This window comes from Notamacropus eugenii, chromosome 5, assembly GCF_028372415.1.
Source record: "Notamacropus eugenii isolate mMacEug1 chromosome 5, mMacEug1.pri_v2, whole genome shotgun sequence".
In the NCBI taxonomy this organism is placed as follows: domain Eukaryota; kingdom Metazoa; phylum Chordata; class Mammalia; order Diprotodontia; family Macropodidae; genus Notamacropus; species Notamacropus eugenii.
The window spans coordinates 90,241,246-90,262,380 of record NC_092876.1 but is presented as its reverse complement, the minus strand read 5'-3'; the positions used below and the strand labels follow the sequence as shown (position 1 = coordinate 90,262,380).

Sequence of the window (21,135 nt, the reverse complement as noted above, 5' to 3'; positions counted from 1 at the left end):
CTCTTGAAATTTTTCTAATATTTGGGTAGTTGGAGGGATTACACACACACACATACACACACATACACACACACACACACACACACACACACATATATATATACATATATAGACAGAGAACATAGAGTGCATTGAATAGGAAGGGATGATATTTACAAAATAAAATTAAGTGGTGAGAGGGAAATACATTGGAGGAGAGAGGAAGAAATGGAATGGGATAAATTTTCTCTCATAAAGGAGGCAAGGAAAAGCTCTTTCAATGGAGGACAAAAGCAGGGAGGTGAGAGGGAAAAAAGTGAAACTTACTCTCATCACATTTGTCTTAATGAGAGAATAACATGCTCACTGAATTTGGTATGAAAATATATCTGACACTACAGGAAAGTAGGGGAGAAGGGGAGAAGTGAGGTTGGGGGATGAGAGAAGGGAAGGGAAATGGGAGGAGAGAGCAATTAGAAGTAAACACTTTTGGGAAGGAACATGGTCAAAAGAGAAGACAGAACAAATTTGGGGCTGAATAGGAGGGAGAGAAATAAAGTCTTACACAACATGACTATTACAGAATTCTTTTGCAAAGTTGGACACATATATGCTGTATTGAATTGCTTGCCTTCTCAGTGAGGATGGGTGGGGAGGAAGGAAGGGAGTGAAGTTGGATCTCGAAGTCTTTGGAATGAATATTGAGAATTGCTTTTGCATACAACTGTTAATAAGATACAGGTAATGGAGTACAGAAATCACTTTTGCCCTACAAGAAAAAAGACAAGATGGGGATAAGTAAAAGGAGTGGTTTGATAGAATTGAGGGTAAATTGGGGCAAGGGGTAATCGGAATGCATGGTCTTTTGGGTACCAGTCATGTATCATGAATGAGAGCAAATTGGTGGGCATCCCAAAAACTTTAACAATATCTCTCAGATACTTAAAAAAAAAAAGGAAAAAAGGAGGGCCTCCTTAGTTCACTGGATCTTCTCTGGAGGATTTATGTAATAACTCGAAGGAGAATCACAGAGCCATGCAAAGTTGGAATCCACATTAGAGGAGGGAGTTCTGACAATGCTAATATCATATCTTTTTTTAAAAAAATGAAATTTTATTGACACTTTTGTTTTTTAATCACTTAATGTTCCAATACATGTCTCTCCTCCCCCATCTCACAGGGTCATCTCTTCTAACAAAGAGAATTTTTTGAAGAAAAAGTGAAGAAAAATAAATAAAAACAAATCCAGAGATAATATTTTAATATCTAAGTTGTACATTGGACAGGAGGTGAGGCCTAGAGTCAAGATAACAGGGTTCAAGAAAGTTTTTCAAAAGAAGCAAGTGTTAACCATATGAGCAATATTCTAAATAATTCATAATATTAATACTCATGTTTTTTCTTACACCTATCAAATTTCCAAATATTAAAAAGGATAGAAATAATAAATTTAGAAGGGACTATGGAAGACTGGCACATTAATACATTGTTACCAGATCTCAGAATTGTCACTGTTATTCTGTAAGACAATTTGAATTTCTTATTGAGTTACAAAAATATTCATACCTTTTCATCCAGTCGTTCTCCTACTATCTAGTGATACTACTCCACTCAAAAAAGGGCAATGATAGGGAGAAAATGGTCTCATATATGTACCAAAATATTAATAGCAGCATTTTTTGTGCTGGCAAAAACTTGAAAAACAAAGTATATACCCATCAGTTGGGAAATAGTGGGACAAATTATACTCTATGAATATGAGCAATTCAAAGAAGTATAGCAGGACTTCATAAAGTGGTAACAGTGAAGATGGAAGAATGTACAATAAGGATTTGCATAATATAAATGAAACAGCACTTAAATATGGGTGAACTCAGATTAAAAATAATGAAGAAACTTGAACCTGGAGCACAGATGAGACACAGTTCCCTTTTTTGAAGAGTGATGTAATATTATAAATGTGTAATGTTATATATACTGATAGACATGGTTGTTTTCTCAGTCAGTTTTTCTTTATTTTCCTTTGATGGAAGGAATGGTTCAGTGGTTGGCATGCATATTAAAAATTTATCATGATAAAATAAATAAAAACATCAATAAAACCTTGTTTTGACAATTCTAGAGCTAGCTCAGTACCCTTTCTTTTTTAAATGTTTATTCATATATTATTAGTTTTCAACATTCATTTCCACAAAATTTTGAGTTCCAAATTTTCTCTCCATCTCTCCCCCCCCATCCCTTAACACCTTGCATTCAGATTGCCCTTTCCCTCAATATGCCCTCCCTTCTGTCACACCTCTCCCGTCTTGTATTTCCATCTTCTCTCTTTTCTTGTAGAGCAAAATAGATTTCTATACCCCATGACCTGTATGTTTTTATTTTTCAGTTGTATTCAAAAACAGTTCTCAACATTCTTTCCTAAGACTTTGTGTTCCAATTTCTCTCCCTTCCTTCCTCCCCAACAATTCCCACTGAGGAGACAAGCAATTCAATATAGGCTATATATTTGTAGTTTTGCAAAAGACTTCCATAATAGTCATGTTGTGTAAGAATAACTGAATTTCCCTCCCTCCTATTCTGCCCAACATTTATTCTATTCTCTCTTTTGACCCTGTCCTCTCCAAAAGTGTTTACTTCTAATTAGTCACTTCTCCCATTTGCCCTCCCTTCTATCACTCCCCCCACTCCACTGGCCCCCTTCTTGACTACTTTCCTGTAGTGTAAGATAGATTTTCATACCAAATTGAATGATTATGTTATTCCATCCCTAACACAAATGTGATAAGAGTAAGCTTCCATTTTTCCCTCTCATCTCCCCCCTTTTGTCCTCCATTGAAAAAGCTTTTACTTGCCTCTTTTATATGAGATAATTTGTCCCATTCCATTTCTTCCTTTTCTTGTCCCAATATCTTCCTCTCTCACCCCTTAATTTTTTTTTGGATATCATTCCTTCTTATTCAGTTCATCCTGTGCTCTCTGTCTATATATCTATATCTATACATATATATATATATATATATACACATATATATGTATCTATGTATGTATATGTATGTATGTATATATATATATATATATATATATATACATGCATGTGTGTATAATCCCTCCAACTATCTAAAGAATTGAGACAAGTCTCAAGAGCCACAAATATTGTATTTCCATGGAGCAATGTAAACAATTCAACTTTAGAAAGTCCCTCATTGTTTCCCTTTCCATATTTCTCTTGATTCTTGTGTTTGAAAGTCAGATTTTTGATTCAGTCCTGATCTTTTCATCAAGAATGCTTGAAAATCCTGTATTTCATTGAATGACCACTTTTTCCCCTGAAGTATTATACTCAATGTTGCTTGGCAGGTGATTCCTGGTTTTGATCCTAGTTCCTTTGACTGGTGTAATATCATATTCTAAGTCCTTTGATCCCTTAATATAGAAGCTGCTAGATCTTGTGTTATCCTGATTTTATTTTCACAATATTCAAATTGTTTCTTTGTAGCTGCTTGCAATATTTTCTCCTTGACCTGGGAACTCTGGAATTTTGTTAAAATTTTCCCAGAAGTTTCTCTTTCCAGATCTCTTTCAGGATTTATTGATGATGGTTGTTGAGAACACTATGAAAGTATTCAACCCATCTCTCTAAGGTCATATCTTTATCACTAATCAATGGGACTCCATCAGCACTGAGAAGTTGTGATGCACTGTGGGTTTTTGGTCCACAAATAGCTTTCAGGGAATCATAAAAGCACTTTGGGTTGTTCCTATCAGTAGAAAACTAAATTTCATCTGCTTTGTTACTGAACCATGAATCCTGCATCTCTCTAAGCTTTGCTTGTTCTTTCCTTTTGATAGAATTAAATGCTGTCTTCTTAGAAATGGATGAACTATCCTGTTGGTAAATCCTGTGGAGTTCTCATTTTTCATTTATCATGGTGAGTTATGGGGGTATCTACCCCAAGCATGTGAAGACTTCATCTGGTGGAATGGGTGGATGAGAACAATTTGTTTCAATGGCCATGAACGCAGGTGGAGCATGTGATGTGGAGCACTTAGAGCTTGGTTAGACACCAAAGAAGCCAAGGTCATCCACTGAATCCAGAGCCATCGCCAGTCCTCTTGACTCTGTCTTGCCACTGGACTATGATGATTCTGAAAGAGAGAGTGAGCCTGATGACTTTGTGCAACTCTCCCTCACTTACATCCAATTTATGCAAGAATCAAAAGACATCACCCATACCATTTCACTATTATGCCTCAAAGTCCTATGGTGACAGGCAAATGATGAAGCAACAGGTGCAGATACATTGGGAGCTATAGTCACTACCCTGCTCAGGTGGTCCAGGCCCTAGGGTCATTTCTCACTGGAAGCAGCAGTGGGACTCGGCAGGGTATCCTGAGCAACCTTTTAAGGATCTCACTGCTCACCTCCTGGTGTGACAAAGGGAGCTAGAAAAGGTGCCCTTAAACATTGCCTTCTTACCCAACCTTGGCCTGATTACTGTGCTAGGTGAAGAATCCCACTATACAGTGGAAACCCAAAAAAGGTACGAAAACATTTGCAAAGATGATTCCAATCACCACAAGCACATGGAACTTGAGCACACTAATAGACAACACAAAATACAGTACATCTGAAAGAAGAACTGCTGTTGTTCCAGGAGAACTCAACATATATCACATCCAAATAGCAGCCCTGAGTGAAACATGGTTGGCAAATGAAGGCCAACTTATTGAATTTGAAGCTGGATACACTGTTTTGTGAATGGGCCCATTGAAGGGGAGTATGGTGAAGATGGTGTGGGTTTTGTAATCCAAACTAATGTAATCAGCAAGCTGGTATGCGTGCCGAAAGGAGTGAATGACAGGCTTATGACAATGTGATTGCCACTAGCAGGAAAATGCTATGCCAACATTATCAGTGCCTATGCTTCCACCATTACAAACCCTGAAGAAGTGAAAGAAAAATTTTATGTAAACCTAGAGACCCTTACAGTCAATGTGCCAAAAGATGCCAAGCTTATAATTCTGGATGACTTTAATGCTAGAGAATGCTCAGACTGCCAGACTTGACAAGGAGTCCTAGGGAGGAATAGAGTTGGAGACAGCAACAGCAGTGGTTATTTAGTGCTGAAGACTTGTGCATCTGATGACTTTCTCATCACCAACACTGTCTCCCATTTACCCAAATGCAATAAAACTTCATGGATGCAACCACACAGCAAATACTGGCATCAAATAGATTATGTGATTGTAAAGAGAAGAGACTGTCAAGACATGAGAGTGACAAAGGCAATATGCAGTGTAGAGTGCTGGACTGATCATAGACTTATCCTTTCCAAGCTGAGTATTGTGCTCATTCTTCACTGCAGAAGAAGACCATGCCATCAGAGAACTAATAACATGACTTGTACTTGATCTTGTTTTGAGTGAAGAAGGGCTGTGCAGGTCACCAGCCTCACTTCTCCTCCAGAGCCATCTGAATCTAGTGACCTGATATTCCTCAGGATGACTGGAGATGGCCCAGGATGCACTGGGAGACCTTGGTCCCTTTAGGCCAAGGTATTTGCAGGTACTCACTTAGGGTGAGGCGATGCCCATTCATTGAATAGGCCAGTCTAAGAAGTAGCCAGAGCATGGCCACTTTAATGAGGTCAAGAGAAACAGAGACAAGAGACTGGTTGGGATGCAGCAATAGCAGTTACTATTGGTTATCACTCTAAAACTAAGGGAGTCCAGGAGCCCTTGGCAGAGGCCCCTTGAAGTCCCACTTTCAGAGTGTAGTAGGTTTAAGGTTTTTGGAGAAGACAGGGGACAAGACAGAGGAAAGGAAAGGAAGGGAAAAGAAAGGAAAGGGGAAGAAAGGAAAGGAAGTGAAGGGAAGGGAAGGGAAGGGAAGTGAAGGGAAGGGAAGGGAAGGAAAGGAGAAGAGAGGAGAGGAGAGGAGAGGACAGGAGAGGACAGGAGAGGACAGGAGAGGAGAGGGAAAAGAAATATACACTTTCATCAAAAGCGCTGCCCCCAAGGCAAAATGACTACCATAAATCTGACCCAGATTTGCTCATCCGGGTCAGGACACTCACAAACACCAAGACCGGTTTGATGGAAATGATGGGGAAATTCCGAAGCTGCTAAAATGAAAAAAAATGTAGATGCATTACTAGTTTGACAAATACCTTAACCAACATACTATCACATTTTCTCTTCAATATGCTCTACTTTCTATATTCCCCATTTTGTTTGTGGCACCACAATTTACTTAATAACCCATTTTAAAAGTATTAATGCTATATTTTGACTCTCCCCTCCCTTCCTTCACTTCTTATATTCAATAGAGGTACTAAGTCCTGTCATTGCTACCTCTATCATATCCCTCATATGCCAAGTTGAAAAAGCATTCATTAATTTTCTGTTATGTGCCAGCCACTCTAGTAAGGTGTATTTTCCTTTCTATACTCATTTCACATTATTCCCCTCCAAAATTCTGGTCCCCTAAATATATTCCACATTTTACTACCTTCATGCTTTTGCTGATATTTTATGCCTAAAATGTTCTCTTTCTTTCCTTCACCCTATTTCACCTGTTCAATTCTTACTTATTCTTTAAAGTCCAACTAAAGGAAGCCCCCCCCTCACCTACTCCTCTCCATTAATTAATCATCTATAAGTTTCAGAAAGCAAAAATGATATCTCATCTAAGATTAGTATATCCTACACTGCCTAACCTAATGCTCTGTATATAATTCATATTATTCAATACATATAAGAATAATTATGTGTATGGAATTATAATTATATATATATTGAATTGTATTGAACAATTCCTTCCATGTCCTTTGTGTCTGACTCTGTGACCCTATTTGGAATTTTCTTGGCAAATATACTGAAGTAGTTTGTTATTTCCTTCTCCAGCTTATTCTACAGATAAGGAAACTGAGGAATAAAGGATTAAGTGACTTGCCCAGGGTCACATAGCTAACAAGTGTCTGAGACTGGATTGGAATTCACAAAGATGAATTCAGGCCAAGCACTCTATCCACTGAGTCGCTTAGCTGTCTTTCATGATGGTTGCTGACCATCCCAATACCATCCAATCCAATAAACATTTGTGAAGTGCTCACTAAGCTCTGTGCTAAGCTCTGGGGATACAACTAATAAAAAGAAAGACAGTCCCTTCTCTCAAGAAGCTCACAGTCTAATAGGAGGAGATAACACACAAAATAAGGCAGGAAACGGGGAGGAGCACTGGAAGTAGGGGTCACTTGGGTACCCAGCTCAAAGGCATGATGTTTGGTGGAGCTGAAACTAGACAGAGCATTATAGATGGAGGGAAGTGAACAAAAGTCCAGCTTCTGCCCTTCATAAAAGAAGGCATTCTCCTGCCCTCTAATCAGAGCAGAGAGGAGCTTGAGGGAAGTGGTATCAGTCTTGATTATCTACTACCCAAGTACTGGCTGTGAGGAACTTGACTCCCCTATTAAATGACAAGCTGTTTGAGCGAAGAGACTGCTTTGTTGTGGTGGTGGTGGTTGTTGCTTGTTTTTTGCCTCTTTTTGTACCCTGGGTGCTTAGCACACAGTGCCTGGCACCTAGTGGGTGCTTAAAATGTTTATTGTTTGCTCGCTTGCTTGTTTGATTGATTGAATAGGACTAGATACTTCATGGTTATGTGAAAAAGATCCTGGGTTTGTTTTACTTAATTTTTGGTGGGGAAAGAAAGGGGAGAATTGTATTACAGGTAGGTACTATCACATTCCATCTTTCACAGAAGGATTTCCTTTCATCCAGCAGTTTGGGCTTGATGAAACACACAAGTTCATTCTGACTCACCAGAGTGATGATTCTGCCAAAAAAAAAAAGTTAGGATAGTCTAAGGCTGCATCAAAAGAGGCCTAGATTGTCCCATCATACTGTATTCTGAAAACACCACATTTAGACTTCTGTGTTTAGTTCTTACCAAATTTTGGAATGGACATGTATAAAACGTGATCATATCCAAAGAAGGGCTAAAGGAAGGAGAGAAGATTGCATATTGGGCCATATGAGGACTTCCCTTGAACTTAGATAATTGAATACTTAGAGGCTAAGTGTTAGTTACTTCCGGGATCAGAGGGAGTATCCAGGAAAGTGGCAATTATTCTTCTGGTTATTACAGTGGAAATTCATATATTAAGAATGGAAAGGTTGTTATATCATTGCTAAGCTCTCTTTCAAATATGAGAATCTGTGACTCTCCATGCAGAGCAATAAATTGAATATCAAATTAAGCAAAAAAGCAAACAATAAAGTGTTCCTCCTAGGCCCAAGGGACCTTTCCCTTTTCTTCACTCCTAGTGGTATTTGGTCATAGTTACCTAAGGTTCTAATAGAGGCATACTTGGTGGTTTATTTATTTATAGATAAGTAAAATCTTTCCTGATTGATTAAAAGCCTCTTAAACACAGGGACCACCACATATTGCATTTGCCTTGAGGTGTATATTTAAAAGAAATAAATATTTTTCATTCTGTATTTAGATTAAAAGTCTGTCAGAAGCATTCTATTATTTGAATAGTCTTAGGAAGTTAATGATTATCTGGCAAGATAAGGTGCTGGACACTGAGTAGGTCCTCTCTGGAGCTGAACTGCCAAGCATTCAAATGCCACTTTAGAGACACAGTTCTGAAGTGCTGGCCTTGCCAAACATGTTTACCTAAAAGGCTATTTAACAAAGAACTCTCACAAGACAAGCACTCACAAGGAGGTCAGAAAAACAATAAAAGGAAATTCCCAGGAGGGAATTGTTTGCACAGTGCAGAACCAAGAAATGTAAAATGTCTCTTCCGTTTTCCCATTGAAAGCTTTATAGTCTGATGTTTTTTTAAGTCACCCCCTATGAGGATCCTGTTCCTCCTCCCCAAATCCATTGCAGGGACTCTGCCAAAAGCCAATCAACAACAATAATAAAAGCACGCTAAATCTGCTTAGGCTGAAAAAATGAAGAACTTAATATTAATTGTGAAACATGGGAGACGCTGGTACAGGACCTCCCTGAATGTTGTGTTCATATCAAAGAAGGTTCTGTACTCTATGGGCAAAGCAGAATTGAAGTGAGACAAAAGAAATATGAGATGCCCAAATCTAGACATCTCCATCCCAAATGTTCAAAGGAGTATTTGTATCCAACCTGTGGTAGAGCCTTCCTAGCTTCTATTAGACTAATTAACCACAGTCAAACACACTGTACCTTGATGTCAACATCATGATGTTATTGGTCTTCTTCAAGTATGAGGAATAGGGAAAACCATTAACACAAGCAATTGCGAGAGGACCAATTGTGGAGAGAGCTCACAGGCTAAATGGAGGCAGAATATTTCACAGAGTGATCTTAGGTTATGAACTGCCTTTCTAGAAGCCTTTTACATTCATCTTTTTTTAAAATTTATTTATTTAACTTTTAACATTCATTTTGGCAAAATTTTGGGTTCCAAATTTTCTCCCCATTTGTCCCCTCCCCCCATCCCCAAACTCCAAGCCTTCTAATTGTCCCTATCACCAATCTACCCTCTCTTCTAACATCCCTCCCTTCCCTTGTCCCCATCTTCTCTTTTGTCCTGTAGGGCCAGATGACTTTCTATACCCCATTACCTGTATTTCTTATTTCCCAATTGTATGCAAGAACAATACTCAAGAGTTGTTCCTAAAACTTTGACTTCCAACTTCTCTTCATTCCTCCCTCCCCTCCCATTCCCTTTGGGATGGCAAACAATTCAATATAGGCCATATTTGTGTAGTTTTGCAAATGACTCCCATAATAGTCATGTTGTGTAAGACTAACTATATTTCCCTCCATTCTATCCTGCCCCCCATTGCTTCTATTATCTCTTTTGATCCTGTCCCTCCCCAAGAGTGCTGACTTCAAATTGCTCCCTCCTCCCACTGCCCTCCCTTCTATCATCCCCCTCCACCCTATTTATCCCCTTCTCCCCGACTTTCCTGAATTGTAAGATAGGTTTTCACACCAAAATGAATGTGCATTTTATTCCTTCCTTTAGTCAAATGTGATGACAGTAAGTTTCATGTTTTTCTCTCACCTCCCCTCTTTTTCCCTCCACTGAAAAGTCTTTTGCTTGCCTCTTTTATGAGAGGTAATTTGCCGCATTCCATTTTTCCCTTTCTCCTCCCAATATATTTCTCTCTCACTCCTTAATTTCATTTTTTTTAATATATGATTCCATCCAGTTCAATTCACTCTATGCTCTCTCTCTTTGTGTGTGTCTGTGTGTCTGTGTGTCTGTGTGTGTGTGTGTGTGTGTGTGTGTGTGTGTGTGTGTAATCCTACCCACTACCCAGATACTGAAAAGTTTCAAGAGTTGCAAATATTGTCTTTCCATGTAGGAATGTAAACAGTTCAACCTTAGTAAGTCCCTTATGACTTCTCTTTGCTGTTTACCTTTTCATGCTTCTCTTCATTTTTGTATTTGATGGTCAAATTTTCTTTTCAGCTCTGATCTTTTCATCAAGAATGCTTTAAAGTCCTCGATTTCATTGAAAGACTATTTTTCCCCCTGAAGTATTATACTCACTTTTGCTCAGTAGGTGATTCTTGCTTTTAGTCCTAGTTCCTTTGACTTCTGGAATATCATATTCCATGCCCTTCTATTCCTTAATGTAGAAGCTGCTAGATCTTGTGTTATCCTGATTGTATTTCCACAATACTTGAATTGTTTCTTTCTAGCTGCTTGCAATATTTTCTCCTTGACCAGGGAACTCTGGAATTTGGCCACAATGATCCTAGGAGTTTCTCTTTTTGGATCTCTTTCAGGTGGTGATCAGTGGATTCTTTCAATATTTATTTTGCTCTCTGGTTCTAGAATATCAGGGCAGTTTTCCTTGATAATTTCATGAAAGATGATGTCTAGGCTCTTTTTTTGATCATGGCTTTCAGGGAGCCCCATAATTTTTAAATTGTCTCTCCTGGATCTATTTTCCAGGTCAGTTGTTTTTCCAATGAGATATTTCACATTATCTTCCATGTTTACATTCTTTTGGGTTTGTTTTGTGATTTCTTGGTTTCTCATAAAGTCATTAGCCTCCATTTGTTCCATTCTAATTTTGAAAGAACTATTTTCTTCAGTGAGCTTTTGGACCTCCTTTTCCATTTGGCTAATTCTGCTTTTGAAAGCATTCTTCTCCTCATTGGCTTTTTGAACCTCTTTTGCCAATTGAGTTAACCTATTTTTCAAGGTGTTATTTTCTTCAGCATTTTTTTTGGGTCTTCTTTAGCAAGGTGCTGACCTGCTTTTCATGCTTTTCTTGCATCTCTCTCATTTCTCTTCCCAGTTTTTCCTCCACTTCTCTAACTTGATTTTCAACATCCTTTTTGAGCTCTTCCGTGGCCTGAGCCCATTGACTATTTATTTGGAATGTTTGGGATACAGAAGCCTTGACTTCTATATCTTTCCCTGATGGTAAGCATTGTTCTTCCTCATCTGAAAGGGTGAGAAGAGATATCTGTTTACCAAAAAAGTAATCTTCTATGGTCTTATTTTTTCCCCTTTTTAGGGCATTTCCCCAACCAGTTACTTGCCTTTTGGGTCCTCTGTCAAGAGTAGGGTGTACTCTGGGAATCTGTGAGATCTCAGTTCCTCCGAGGTGGCACGATGAAGCATGTACTGGTCTGGACGCAGAAAGGGATTTTTATGCCCAGAATCTTAGCATTTACCTCTCCACAGCCACCTGGCCTCCAGTTCTTCTAAGTCAGCACTGGGAGCTGATTTTCAGATAAGATGGATGGGCAGGGTCACCATTCAGTGTGAGACAAAGACCATCTAGGCCACTCTCCACCCAGGGCTGAGGTAAGACTCAGCTCTTCAGTGCCACCAGGGGTTTTTATGCTCCAACAATGGAACTTCCATATGGGCTGCTGTGCTGCCTCTGTGGTCGCTGCCTGATGCTGGAGCTATGGGAAGACACTTCTCCCTTCCTGGCCAGCTGATAAAACCCTGTCACTGACCTTTGGTGCCTGTGGGTTGAGGGATCTGAAGACTGGCTGCTGTGGCTGTAGATTCTGCCCCCAAGGTGTCCTCCTCCCAGCTTCTCATTGCACTAGAAAGAGGATGAACTTAATACTCTTACTTGTCTTGTTAGAAAACACGGACCTGGAGGGAATTGTTTGCACAGTGCAGTACCAAGAATGTTTTGTGATCTTATGGTTTTTTAAGTTACTCCCAATGAGGATCCTGTGCTACCTCCCCAAATCCATTTCAGATTCTCCACAAAAGCAACAACAACCAAAAACCCAATAACAGCAAAAAACCTCCTAAATGTGTTTAGGCTAGACAAAGTTCTCCTCTCTTCCAAGAACTTCTCACAGGTAAAGTTCAGCAGAAGCAAAATCTCATTTTAGTATGCAAGTACATTATGTTTATTGTATACATGTGTAACAGTTATGAAATGCTTTATTTTTGTGCTGGATTCTGTCTGTTGTAAAAGCTCACTTCTTGGAAGGAAACAAGCATTTATTAAGAACCGACTCTATTCTACCCATTGTGCTAAGTGCTCCAACAGTTAGTTGGTACAGTGGATAGAGTGCTGGGCCTAGAGTCCCTGTCTCCTCATCAACCACAAGCACTGAAGACCCAGAAAAGAAGGTTCTCAATATCAAAGTTCTTACCACTGTCAAATGGTTAAATATCAGGCTTTATCTGTGGAAAAAAAAACATTAAAGAAGCTATGTTACCTTATGCTTTGCTGGTTTACCCTATGTTCCATAGGGTCTTGACATCTGACTTGTAGCTGTAATTTCCTATGTCCCTTGTCTCCAGCCTTAGGACAGGAGCTTCTTGATGACAGGAAATGTCTTGCTTTTCCACTTGTATTCCCAAAGCTTAACTCAGTGATTTTCATATAGTAAATGCTTAATATATCTGTTCTTCATTCATTTACTCATTCATTCATTTATTATGTCAACAAATCACATGGCTGTTAATAGTGAATTGTCAAATTTTATGAGCTTGAGAGAGAAGACAAGGTGACATGGAAATGAGGGTTTCAACTAAGTGAAGAGAGTTTCTGAGTATAAATTTGAGAATATTCCGGGTAGATTTCCACTGAAACCCATGAGACAGATGAGATGAAGGAGGTGTAGTTAGTCCCAAAGGCACCTGTCGCCAATATTTTTAGCCCAATACCTGATGACACATACAACCCTCTTTCCTGCCCCACAGTTGTTTTATCTCCAAATGAATAGTTTACCAAAATTAAACTACTCCCACTGGAGGATCTCAATAAAAGGCTGCAGGTCCATACCTTGGGAATGTTGTGTTAGAAAGAGATCTCTTTATTGAGATTAATAGTATCTAATATCCCTTCCAACTTTGATTTTGTGATTGATTTTCCTTTCAAACATGCCTCTCTCTAGCCTTCTTCTTTAAGAAGAGGTAAATAAACTTGTTTTAATGATAATAATAAGTGGCACTTATACAATACTAATTTTTTTTTATACTGCACTTTAATGTTTGCAAAATGCTTTACATTTGATCCTTACACTTTGCAGATCTGAGGCAATCAGGGGCACAAAAGTAAGCATCTAGGAAGGGATTTAACTTGTCTTCCTGATCCAAATTCAATGTTCTATCCACTGAGTCGCTTAGTTGTCTAATAGTAAGTAATAGTAATATCATTATATTAATATGTTATATTATATATATCATTATATTAATATAATATAATATAGTAGAGTTTAATATAATATTATATTAATATAATAAGTGAATAGATAGATAGACAGACAGACAGACAGATGGTGTTTCCTTGACTCCCTTTGTCATCCTATTTATTTTATAGATTTAAAAACTATTCTGAGGATTACCACAGCTTCACCAGACTTCCAGCAAGGTCCATTACACACAAAAAAAATGTTAAGAATTGCTCTTCAAATTTTCTGTTCAAGCCAATATCTGTGCCATCCTTTTAATATTTCAGGATTATGAATTCCTGGCCAGCTTTAACTTTTTCCTTTCTATTACTCCGCATATTAAGCAGTTGTGAAACCTCTCACATCTATCTTTACAACATCAGTTGCATCCAGCTCCTTCTCTCCCCTCCCACTCCAACCATGCTTTGTCATGCTCTCATATTATTTCATCTAATTCATCCACATTTAGGTGGTGGAGTCACTAGAAGATTAGTCAGGAGTCAGGAAAACCTGAGTTCGAATCCAGCCTCAGAAACTTAGCTGTGTGATCTTAGACAAATCACTTATTTTTTTCTCAGTTTCCTCCTCTATAAAACTGAGATAATAATAGCACCTATCTCCCAGAGTTGATATGAAGATCAAATGAGATAATATTTATAAAGCACTTTGCAAACCTTAAAACACTAATTGAATACTGGATAGTATTATTATTACGATAGCCCCCTCACTTGTCTTCCCTCTCCCAGTCTATCTGCTCTCTAATCTTGTCTCCTTTTGTCTTCTAAATCAGATGCCACAGAAAGTAGCAGGTGCAGCACAGGAAGAATATGTCTACATAGAGCATGTAATTCAGAGGAGAAAACATTTTTAATAATAATAATAACTAAGTACTTTAAGGCTTACAAAGTACTTTAAAAATATGATCTTATATGATCATCACAAAATCCCTCAGAGGCACATGCTTTTATTAACTTCATTTTCCAGAAGAGGAAATTGAGGCACACAGTTATTAAATGACTTGCTCAGGGACACATAGCTAGTGTATCTTAAGCTAGATTTGAACTTAGCTCTCACTAATTTAATTTTAAGAGCTTGGTTCTAGTTGCTTCACTTTCCTACCAGGGGTAAAATTCATTGACTCAGATACCTATGCATAAAGCTATACACAACAAGCAGGGGAATCTAGACAATCTAACATAGAAAGGTTCTTTCTGAGATGTAGGGACCCCTATAACCTGGTGGGATGAGACTAATGACAGAAACATAGATATAGAGGTTTATAAATGTTCAATTGATTAAAGGGTTAATGGAGCAACATCACTTATTTAAGCAATATTTTCATATGAAGAAATCCAGGAATTGGTAAGCAAAAATATGATGGAGAACATTTGAATAGAAATAAATTGGATAAAGAATAGAAATTACTTATGATTGCAATATACTATAGATCATCTGGAAAGAAAGAAGAAATAAATGAGGAGCTTGAGAAGCAGACCACAAGCTCAGCATTGAGTCATGACAGAATGCAGATGGAATAATATTCTTCTATGAACTTCCATAACTTTCTCCATTTGGCAAAAGCAAAAAACATAAATTTTTCAACTTGCCTTCAGGTAAATTTATTTTTCAAAAGAGGAAGAAACAAAAGGAGTCACTATTTTGTGTTTGACCAGAACTACAAAGGCAAAGCTAACTGCTGAAATCAAAAGTATGGGGAACTTACGAAGAACCTTAGAATAGTACATTGGTATGGCTGTCTTTTAATAGTCCCTCTAACAATTGTCATTTTCCTGTTTTGTCACTGACAATCCAATTAGTGCGAGGTAAATCTTAAGAATTGTTTGAATTTTAATTTATCATATCATTTGTGATTATGAATTTTTTTCCATAGGTTTACTGAAAACTTACCTTTCTTCCCATGAGAATTGTTTATATTCCTTGACATTCATCCTTTGGAGAATAGATCTTGTTCCTATGTATTTGTATCAGTTTCCCTAAATATCATAAATACTATGACTATATCAGAGAGATTCATTGAAATATTTTCTCTAGGTATTTGTTTCCCTTTTAATTCTAACTGCCTTGATTTTCCTTGTGCAAAAACAAATACATAATCAATATGGTTTATTGTAATCTTTTCTATCCTTTGTTCAGTTAAGAAGTCTTCCATATCCATATTTATGTTCCATCAAATTATGCGACATCCTTTTATATCTCAGTCTTATAATTCCTTTGAGTTTATCATGGTATATTATATGAAATGCCAGGCTAAACCTAATTTCCAAGGATAAATTCTTACAAATTAATTTCCTTCCAGTTTTTTTCAAGCAGTTTTCATGAATGAGATACACGTTCCAGCAGTTGGTGTCCTTGAGTTTATAGAACACAATGTTACTGCAGCCAATTGCTTCTGGGTCTTACTTGTTACAATGATGAACTTTTCTATTCTTTAAAAAGTACCAAATAATTCTGATGATTATTGTTGCTTCATACTATAATTAAACATCTGGTACTTCTAAGCTCCATTTTTTTTCCCTCTTCCCCTCTCTCACATTATTTTCCTTGTGATGCTTGCCCTTTTTTTCCTCCAGATAAATTGTTAATTTTATTGCTTTATAAATTAATCCTTTAGTAGTTTTATTGAGATAGCACTGCATATGTAACTGAATTTAGATGCTGTCATTTTTATTATATTTACATAACCTAGACTGATCATGGTCAGTCACTATATCTCTAACTATTCAGATCAGATTTTGTTTTTGTGAAACGTTTTAAAGTTCCATTCAATGTCAGCATGAGAGGCAGCATGGTGTAGTGGTTTGCTAACCTTAGAGTCAGGAGGGTGTAGGCTCAGGTCCTTTTTCTGATACATATGGGTCACATGGTTCTGAATATATTTTTTAAACTCTTTTGCCCCAAGGAACATTGCTAAGACTATATATTGTGGAAATTACATTGATCCATATTGACAAAGGAAGTTGCTCCCTGTAATCTTTCTAGACTAATAAAATCACTAGTCTGTTCAAACAAACATTAAAAATATATAATTCCTATAAGTGTGTTTGTAGCTGGCCTCTTAAATGCTTTATAAATTCTGCAGTTATTTTGAATGAATTTTTTGGCAGTTCTTGCTGAATTCTGTTGGTAATATAAAAAAAAAATACCCTGATGAGTTTTGTGAATTTTATAGCTTGCTCCTTTAATATAGTTAATAATTATCTAACTTAATTTTGTTGATATTCTAAGGTTTTCTAAGTAAATTATCATAGTTTACTTATATGCAAAAAATGAGAAAATTGTGTCTCTTTGGGTTTGCATATTTTCTGAATTTTCTTTTCTTGTCATTATTATAAATAGAATTTCTAAAACTATTGAAATAATTGTGATGACAATGCATAAAATTCCTTTACCTCTCTGATCTTATTGGAGATGTTTTTATTGTTTTCCCATTACAGATAATGCTACCACCTGGTTTTGGACAGATGTTTTTCTTCTTAAGGAATGGTTCATTTACACTTTCATTATAAAATATTTTAATAGGAGAGAGTGTTGTGTTTGGCAAAAAAAACTTTTTCTGCATTTATTGACATCATATTGGGGTCATAACATTTGTATCATGCGATTTTGGCTGGTTACCAAAAGTTTTGAGATATGAATGATAATCATAATAATTATAGCCAGCAATTACATACTGTTTTAAGGTTTTCAAAGTGCTTTATAAATGTAAAGTCATTTTATCTTCACATATCACATATCTATGAAGTAGATATTATTATTATTCATATTTTATGGATGAAGACACTGACACAGATATTGGTTAAGTAACATATCCAGGGCCACATAGCTAATACATGTCTGAGGAAGAGTTAAACTCAGGTCTTCACAATTCCAAGTCCCATACTCCAATCTCTGCACCAACTAGCTGCCAATGCTGGGTCATCTTTGTCACTTCCTTTAATGAAATTATCTATTGCTTCTATGATTAAGCTTTGACCTATCAATATTTTGATATAAAATTATTTAGGTTTAATTTAAGTTTTAATACTAAACTGAAGGAGCAACTGGGTGGTACAGTAGATAGAGCACCAGTGCAGGAGTCAGGAAGACCTGAGTTCAAATCTCACCTCAGACCCTTGACAGTCATTAACTGTGTGACCTTGGGCAATTCACTTGACCCCAATTGCCTCATGCTGGCTCATCTCCAGTCATTATGATGAATATCTGGTCACTGGATTCAGATGGCTCTGGAGGAGAAGTGAGGCTCGTGACCTACACAGCACTCACTCACTCAAAACAAAGTCAAATACAAGTCATGTCATCATTTCTCTGATGGCATGGTCTTCTTCAGCAATGAAGGAAGAACACACACAATTTCCTGGCCTTTTATTGGTTATTATTCTTATTGCACTGTATTCAATAAATGATATGTTTAATATTTCTTCTTTTATACTTTTGTTTATAAAGTACTTTTTCAAAGTCACACATGGGCAGCTGTTTGGTACAGTGGATGGAGCATTGGGCTTGGAATAAGGAAGATTTATCTTCATGAATTCACATTTGGCCTCAGACACTTACTAGTTGTGTGACCCTGAGAACTACTCTCAATTTAGATGAGATGCTGGTTAGAACTCATTCTATGCTACAAAGAGTGCACAAGACAGATTAAGCCAATCCAGATAATTAATCAATTATAACATGTACATGTTAGGAGCCTGGGTAGTTTGCATTTTTGGGAGAGACTTACGTGCACAGGGGTGGCTGGTTAAGATTTGTTTCCAGCCTGAATATAGTATGGCCAAAGTATCGGGTTAAGAGTCAAAGACCCACCTTAGTTATTCACTACCATCTTTGTGTCTTAGGTTGATGACCAGAGTATCCTTCCTGCATAGACATTTTGCCATTTTGTACTGAATCTCTTTCATCTTCATTCCATAGATAATAGGGTTGAACAATGAGGGCATGAGTAGGTATAGATTAGCAAGAAGGATATGCATATAAGGAGGAATAATGGGTCCTATGCGGTGGGTAACTGATGAGAAAAGTGCAGGCACATAGGTGAGGAGAATGACAAAGAAGTGGGCTGAGCAGGTATTGAGCGCCTTTAGAATGGCATCTCGGGACGAGAGACCCAACACAGCATGTAGGATCAGTATATAGGAGACTCCAATGAGCAGGAGATCAAACCCTATCACCAAGAGGATTACAAACAGTCCATAGACACGATTGGGCTTGGTATGACTACAAGCCATCTTCACAACAGCCATGTGGTCACAGTAGGTATGAGGAATGACTGTCCTGCAGAAGGTCAGCCTCTGGAGTAGTAATGGCATGGGGAAGATGAGGACTACTCCTTTGACAAGGGCTGCCAATGCCAGCTGGCCCACCAGGGTGTGGTTCAGGATGGTACTATAACGGAGTGGCTCACAGACAGCCACATAGCGGTCAAATGCCATTGCCACAAGAAGAGCTGAACGCACTACAGATGAACAATGGATGAAGAACATCTGAACAAAGCATCCTTTGATGCCAATGTCATGGGCACCAAACCAGAAGAGGCCAAGGAGCCTGGGAAGCACAGCCAAGGTAGATACCAAGTCAGACACCATCAGCAGGGCCAAGAGAAAATACATGGGTGTTTGAAGGGAGGGTTCTGTTGCCACCAGAAAAAGAATGCCACCATTGCCCATGAGGATAACAACAAACATGGTTGAAAAGGGGATGGAAAGCCATAAATGCTGGGCCTCTAGGCCAGGGATGCCCAACAATGTGAAGGTCATAGCAGCAGAATGGTTGGAGATCAACATGCTAGGATGGGATAGTAAGTATTAGTGGTACAGTAATCACCCCTGTGTCAAAACATAAAAGACTGGTGTTTATGTCTATTGCTGAAGTGGGATAGAAAAGAAGGAGGAAATATAGACCCTGTTTTCAAAGACATCCTGATCTTTTGGGGAACATATGACCCTAAACTCAGGGACATTTTAGGGTGATGGGGGAGATATCTTCCTCTTGTGGACCCCCTAGCTTGATGAGAGAGATAATATCTTTAATTAATGAACTTCATTAATGAACTCACCCCAGGGATTCCCTGTTACGTAAGGAGAGAAAAGGTCCATAGCTTCAGGAAGGCCCCGGTGTGTGTAGATTTACAAAGTTCTTTCTTTAGAGGAGTCCTAGAACTGGTGGGAGACTTATACCATAAACAATGAAATTAGGTAGGCATCGCACATTCTGTTATTGTGAGTAGTTACTTCTTAGCAGAAAAAGACAATGAACCTGATTTGATGGGGCTGACATTCTGTATTAGATCTCTTCACTCCTCTACCCATCAAACAACCTCAGCTTCTATATATGTAAAATGAATGGATTAGATTTGATGACCAATATGGTCCCTTCAAGTTCTAAATCTATGGTTCTATGAGCATATGCCATCATTTTGTCCAACTTTTAAATTTACTTTGGTAGTTTGCATTGAACTTTATGTTGTTTCTTCCCAGCAGAATGGAAGTTCTTTGAAGGCAGGAAATATTTGATTTTTTGTCTTTGTGTCATCAGCACCTAATACAATGTCTGACATGTAGCAGGTGCTTAATAAATGGGTATTGATTTGAATTTAAATTAAATGTATACAGTGGAATGATCACATTCTTTACCTGGGCATACTATATTTATTACTTCAGAATCAAAATCACTGAGCCTTTTTTACAAATTATTTTGCCTACCACAGTGCTGTTAACGAATATAGAGTTTTTTGTTTGCATCAGTTATTTTCTGTTTCCACGTATAGGAAATTCTTCCCCCAGTCAAACAATCTAAACGCGAGAGTTGGGATTTCCTAATTAGATTCTTTTTTGCTAGTATTTCTCTTACCTAATCTACCATGCACATGACTGCCAAAGAGATCTTCCTATAAGGTAAGTCTGAGCATGTCAGTCCTGTGCTCAAAAATCTCCAGGTTCTCTGATACCTCTTGAAGGAATTATAAATTCTCAACCTGGTACATAAGGCTGTCCATTATCCTTCCTCCTCCTTCTATGACAGTCCCACAGGCCAACTGGATATCCACCATACATGACATTCCATCTATGATGTTATCTTTGCACAAATCTGTCATTCCTTAAGGCCAATACATGAAGAAACACAGATTTAGCATCTACATCAAGAAAAACTTTTTTAATAATCACAATTTGCCAAAAGAATATGAGTGTCTATTGGAAATTGTGGTTTCCCCTCACTAGTAGCCTTTAAATTAGATTAGACAATGACTTGATAGAGATCGTTTGGAAGACATTTTAGGTCAAGTATAGATGGTAGACTCCATAGCCTCCAAAGTGCCTTCCAACTGAGATTTTGTAATTCTTTGTGGCTGCTGAGCCAAAGTCAATTCTCTGTAAAAAATCATGGTCTAATGGAAAGTTTTCAAAAATTAGAATAAAATAAATGGATCAAGCCCTAAGATGACGTTAATTATTGAACAGTCCTGT

General features: G+C 37.8%; 1 protein-coding gene across 1 annotated transcript; it reads right to left on the bottom strand.

The window, feature by feature from the left end:
• Positions 1 to 18,483: 18,483 nt before the first annotated feature.
• On the bottom strand, positions 18,484 to 19,455 carry LOC140507548 (olfactory receptor 52P1-like). Its single transcript, XM_072615598.1, has one exon. It carries the CDS (start codon positions 19,453 to 19,455, stop codon positions 18,484 to 18,486), a length of 972 nt encoding a protein of 323 aa, XP_072471699.1.
• Between the last annotated feature and the right edge of the window lie 1,680 nt (positions 19,456 to 21,135).

Bases quoted from the DNA above. Each gene is read 5' to 3' on its own strand.
- LOC140507548 (XM_072615598.1), bottom strand. From the start codon at position 19,455: ATGTTGATCTCCAACCATTCTGCTGCTATGACCTTCACATTGTTGGGC.